Source organism: Vidua macroura, chromosome 7, assembly GCF_024509145.1.
Source record: "Vidua macroura isolate BioBank_ID:100142 chromosome 7, ASM2450914v1, whole genome shotgun sequence".
Taxonomy (NCBI): domain Eukaryota; kingdom Metazoa; phylum Chordata; class Aves; order Passeriformes; family Viduidae; genus Vidua; species Vidua macroura.
In genome coordinates this window covers 5118798-5124797 of record NC_071577.1, presented here as the reverse complement: position 1 = coordinate 5124797, position 6000 = coordinate 5118798, and the positions used below count along the sequence as shown (strand labels likewise).

At 47.3% G+C, this 6000-nt stretch overlaps 1 protein-coding gene across 1 annotated transcript in view; it reads right to left on the bottom strand.

Annotated features, from left to right (window-relative positions):
- Nucleotides 1-4095: 4095 nt before the first annotated feature.
- Nucleotides 4096-6000, bottom strand: part of ABCA12 (ATP binding cassette subfamily A member 12) — a 77891-nt gene continuing 75986 nt past the window's right edge. Inside the window, exon 54 of the mRNA XM_053982680.1 lies at nt 4096-4852. Within this exon, the coding sequence (XP_053838655.1) occupies nt 4733-4852 (120 nt within the window). The 3' untranslated portion in view covers nt 4096-4732. The remainder of the gene's footprint in view (nt 4853-6000) is intronic.

The following is a 6000-nucleotide window of genomic DNA, read 5'->3' as shown; positions in this document are numbered from 1 at the left end:
CAACTTGCTGGTCTAGTGAAAGCCTCACTGCTTAAAACCAAATCACCTCCATGTCACTCTCAGCAGTGGGGCTGCTGCTTTGAGCCTTACAGCTCATGGGAGCGCTGCCATTTCCTTGTCTCACCCCCAGCACGGGGCCCTCAGGATTGCTCTCCATGGTGGATGCCTTGTTTCCAGAAGGGTCTTCCAGCAGCAATGAGCAATGAAGTGGGGGCTGCATCCCCCAGGAAGAGCACCTGGGAGAGGGAACTGGTTCCAAGTGTTGCTCCATGGGTTGTAGGCACAAGGATCTGTGTCCTTCATCCCAGACTCAACCAGTGGGACTCTTCCATTCTGGCATGTGCCACCATCCAGGTGCTGCAGGATTGTACCATGGCAAGGGGCAGCCTCCAGCCCCAAATCTCTGATACTCCCTGGGGTGATCTTGTGCATTCTACAGATACTTTGAGGAGTCAGGTCTGGCCTATCGTGCTCCCTCCTTCCCAGTGCTGTGTATGTGAGTAGCACGACGAGCAGAGCCAACAGCAAGAGCTGGCTGTGTCCCTTACTAATGTTGTTCTTATTATTTCAGTGCCATCTTCCTTCTTTCCATCCTCTCCCTGAACAACTAAATTAATTACAGTGATTTTTTTTTATTTAAATACTGACATGGAATAATAATTCTGGTGAATTCAATTTTTTTTGTCATTCCCCACTGCTGCTTTTCTGTGTTGTGCTCACTTTTAATGTGCTGTTGATACTTTGTTAGAGTATGCAAGATCACAGCTGTTGTTCACAAAAAAAAAAAAAAAAAGAGTAAAATCATGCTATGTGCTGTTGCCATCCAAAACCCATTTTTCTTTCTCCACCAGCTCACAAAATAACCCTTCCACTATTAACTGAAGAGACAGATATTTTTCTTGGTTTGTAAAAAGCCAAAAAGCCTCACAGCAACTTCAGTGAAGCTGCAGCAATGGAAGGAAGTTGAAGCTCCTACAACAGGCTAAGCCCCATCCTGAGCCTGTTGTGAGGATGGATCCCACAAATTCTGGATCCCAGGAGTGACTCCTCACAGGCTGCAGGTCTTTGGGCACCACTAGCCCCTAAGCTTCAGTAGTCACTGAATTTTACCTGGATGTGTTCATCTCAGCTGTAAACAAGTTTTTTGAACTGATCCAGTAACAAAACCACTCCTGCAGCTCTCAAGAAAGGACCAAAAAATCCCATTAGACACCTTGAATTTATATTTACAATATTTTACTTAACACTGGCTCCTCTGAACAGTTTTCCCCAGCCCCTGCCAGACCCTTTCTGACCTTGCAGTGGCTATTTGCGCCAAGAGTGGAGCAGCACCGTGCTCTCATCAACAGCACAAAGTGATAAATGAAGGAGAGCCAGGATGGAGATTTGAATCATTGTCTCCAAGTCCACAACTCAAATTACAAACCTGACTTCAATCAGTCTGGCAACGCACAGAACCAATTCTGCAATTCCTCCTTGACTCCCTGGCCCTGCTTAGAGACTGCACTGCCTCTCCCTTGTGTTAAATGCATTTCAAATGAAGCCGGGGTGAGGCCGCTTCCCATGAACGCTCCGGGGCTGTGTGACCGCGCTGGGAGGGCTCACCCTGGCACTGCTGCCTCCTCGGGGGATGTTGGGGTGACTGATGTGGCGCTGCAAAAAGGAGGAAGCTGAAAAGCTTGTTTCCCCTGGACTGCAGCACTCATCTCTGGCTCCTGGAGAGGTGATGTGCCGCTGTACACAGCGCTGGAGGGCTGCAATCTCAGCTCCCTGCTCAGGCCAGAGGAAGGAGGCAGCCTGGTGGCTCATTTTGGAAGCAGAGTCATGTAAAGCCAAAATTTCTGAGGGGATTCAGAGAGGGCTGGCAGTGGGGGACACCCAGTATGACAGCCATCCTTCCCCTGCCCTGTAGACGCTGCTCAAAACCTTTCAGATTCTCATCAGTGGTTTCTCCGTCAGTGCTCCGCATTCCCGGCCACCCCTGGAACCTTCTCAGGGAGACAAAGAGGTGATGGGAGGCATGGAGCCGATGTTCAGAGGCAGGAGAGTGCTGGCTTCCAAGGGTTTTGCCTCGGGATTGAGCTTGGAGTGTGTCCTACCTCTGAAAGGGATGGATCTGAGGCTCTGCAGGGAATGGGGATGTTTGTAAAGAGGCGTGAATGGTAATTCAGCCCCCGGTGACGTTATATACAACCTCCCTGCCAGCTGCTTCCAGCCCCCAAACGGATGTAACAGCTTCTCCACGGGCCTCAGCTAAATTCCCCCAGTATATAAACTCTGGCTTGCTTGGACCAATACCCACAGACTTGATTGCAAGAGCAGATGGTTTATTTTTACCTGCCAGTGAGAACGGGGAGCGTAGATCACGGCCGTGACACATTTCACATGGAGCAGATGTTTCTATTAATGCCAGAATTGGGTGGGAATTCAAAGGATGCTTTTGGCTTTTTTTCTCCTCAAAACTCTATTTTACACAATTAAATTGCAACTTGCTGAAGTATTCCAATGAATCACTTCCTTTTTTTTTTTTTTTTCCCTGTTTGATTAGTAGGCTCTAAAGGGACAAAAGAATAGTTTTGTATCAGTCTCCCTCAATTACATGTAAAGTACATCTGGACAGAGTCTGAAGATCCATCTTTCACTGGCAGTTGCAAAGCCATCGACATAATAAAATAATACTCTGATTGGTATTACAAGGCTGCATTTAAATCATTGGCATTCATGCTCCGAGTCCTTTGCAGGGAGCACAAGCCCTCCATTAGAGAAAAGCTTAATTTTATACTGTGATCTGTGTAAGATGTGCAATGAAAATGAGAAAAAAGAGCTTTTGCAGAGCTGAAGACATAATAATAGAAGCTACAATGGATGTCTGGGCAGCTTTTTCAGTCACTTATAAACTGCATTCTGGAAAGAAGCTGAATCCCAGTTTTAATTACAGTCAGCAGGTTGAGGCATAATTCAAAGCTTGATAATACTTTCAATCCATAATAAAACTCCTGCTATCAGTAAGAAGTCTATAACAAGACCAAGGAAAGGACATGACCTCCTTGCAGCAGCTAAACCTTGAACTTCAGTATCCCACTGAATATCAAGGGTGTTTGGTATTTTACAAAGTACCTACTCCTTGCACAATTATCACAGCAAAGTTTGGCATCACAGAGGAGCTGAATTAGTCAAACTCATGGTCAGGGTAACAAAGATGTGTCATTGCAGCTTTCATCAAAGGTTCCTTTGACTCAAATTAGTTTGGGGGAAGAAAACAAAAAAAACAAAAAAAAAACAAACCCCCCCCCCCAAAAAAAAAAAAAAAAAAAAAAAGAAACCACCTGGCTAGAATTGTGGGGGTGAACCCAGGTGAGTTGTATGGGCCACCCCAGGTCTCACAAGGTAAGGCTTTATCTGCAATCTGTTTTACCAGCAACAGCAAGTTTATTGAGCTCAGAGTTTAAGTTCATTTTGTGCTTGAAGGTACATCAATGCCCTGACCCAAACCCAAGTCTTTGGGGCCTTATGCTGATATATATAATAAAGAATCATATTAAACTATTCTATCTATTAATCATTCTGGGGGAAGAGAGCAGGATGTGTGTGGTGGTGTGCCGAACTCAGCTGCTGGGGGCTGCTCTAAGAAGTGGGCAGAGCACTCCCTTAAAGCCAGCAGGCAGAGTCTTTGAAGCAGGAGCTAATGATGCCTTGTTATGTGGGAAAACACAGCTCCAGAGTCAGGGGGCAGCCAGCACGTGGGGTCGAGGAGGAAGGTCACTGGAGAGGACACAGAGAGGAAAAGCTGCTGGAAATTGAGGGTTTATGAGCAAGGGGGATGCACCTTGCTTCTACTGTGCTCAGGGAAATACAATCTTATGAAGCAAAGAGCTTCTTTCTGTCAGAGCATTCAGCCAACAAACGTGCCCTGTACCGCTCCTCGGCTGTTCCAGAACAGCCCTGAACTCCAGCCAGAAGGAGAAAGGGGCTGGTGGGGGAATCATCTTCCACTGGGTACCAAGAGCCAGGAACTGCCTGGGACCAGAGGACTCGCTCGAGGAGTTACACAGAGCTGGAATAGCTACAGGAACAAACCAAAACCACTGGAAGCACTAACTTATAAAATAGTTATATTTGTGCTGACATAACCAGATAAGCTCTGTGTCATTACCAAAGATGGCCCCCATCAGTGGCCTTTGCCACTGTCAGTACATAACACCTGCATCCTCACAACCCCGCTGTGAGGAGGGCCAAGGCCATGAGCCCCGTTTCCCCAGGGGGAGCCTGTCAAAACAGAGCCACTTTCACTCAGTCACCCAGGAAGTCTGCTGCTGAGCAGGGAGTGGAGCGTGGGCTTTCCTCTGTGGCCGTGGGGCTGCTTTGTGGTCAGACACCCTGCACTGCCCACAGCTCCTCTGCTCCATCACGGCAGTCTGCTGTAAGCAAACAGCCACGAGCAGCAGGTGGTGCTGTTTAAATCCTCACAGCCATTACAGTGATCATAAAACAAGAATTGGAGGTAGGGGGAGGGGAAAGAACCTGTGGAAAGACCAATCTGATTTGTAACCAAGTGCCAGTCTCAAACACCTACCATGTTCCTAATGTCATTAATTAAGCACATATCAAAAAACAAAGTACTTTAAGAAAATGGGACTGCTTATCCCCATCACCCTAAAATCACTTAAAACAGGGTTGGAGGGGCTGTCAGGTCTTTTCCCCAGCTTCTATGATCCTGTGTGGGTGGATCCCTTCAATAGATGGAGCTTATGGTGCTAGCCTGGCTACTTGTGTCAGAGCTGTCCAGCGTCACATCAGGGCCTGCGTCTGCGCCATCAGGATCTGCTTGATCTTTAGCAAAGTTGATGAAAACCTGGAAGTTTAAAGGAAAACACTCAGTATGTGAACAGCATAAATAATTTATGGCACGAATGAATATAAAAAAGGCATAGCTGTTCATTTGACTGTGAGCCTGGAGAGCTCGCTCGGGGATGGATTCACGCTGAATTTGAGAATTGCAAATTGTTGGGCTTCTATGGGCTCATGTAAATAAATGGATGCGCACTCCCGTACTGCGGAACCGCCACCCAGGAGCCAAAGGCAGACATTCCTGCGTGGAACCTCATTGTCCTGCAGCTCAGGCTCCCCAGGAGGCAGAGAGGCAATGCCCATGCAGTGGCTCGTTTCAATCACACTGTAATACAGTCCCATGATTACTTCATAAACCCATCTGTCTCTGCGCAATTGATATCTGTGCATGCACAACTGCAGAGTGTAGAGAGAGGTGTATAAAATCACACCTAACAGCCTTCCTTTCAACAGCAGCTAATGAATACAGAAAGGACTCTTACCAGAACACTCCCTGCAATCACATTTGCATATTCACAGAGCCAAGCTGTCCTCCCACAGAATTTGAGCTGGGGCTTCCTGAGCTTTGCCTGCCTGTTTCTCTCCCAGCCACTGCCCCTTACTGGAGCAGCACTGAGGAAATCCCCTCCCAGCCTGCTGTGTCACAATCCATAGCACTACAGTGCTGCAGCTCTGCTCCTCTGTCTGGGACAAACCTAATATTCCAGGTGCTGATGCTCAAAAGGGTGATTTCTTCTGGATAGTCCTTGTAGCAATCCCTTCAGCTGATGTGCTCCCTACGAGATTTTGCTGCCATTCGGAATGCTCTTCCAAGGGAAAATAGAATGAACCCAAAGCTAAGTTTGGAGTAATGCTAAATGAACTTCCAACCCAAAAAGTGAAATTAAGCATATTTTCAGTGCCAGTGGAAGGCCTAGCCCTGGACTTGGGGGTGATTCATAGTCCTGCCCTTCACCCACACCCACGAGGCTCCTGAAATCAGCAGTGACAGAGGGAAGAACAGATCCTTTATGCTCCAGGCACACACTTCTGTGTGTGTTTCCCTAGCACCAGCAGAGGTACCTGGAGGCAGCAGTGCTGATAAAGTACCCCCAGGAGGAATATAGATGGAAATCCCTTTCAAACTGTAGTCTATTGTGTGCAGCAGTCTAT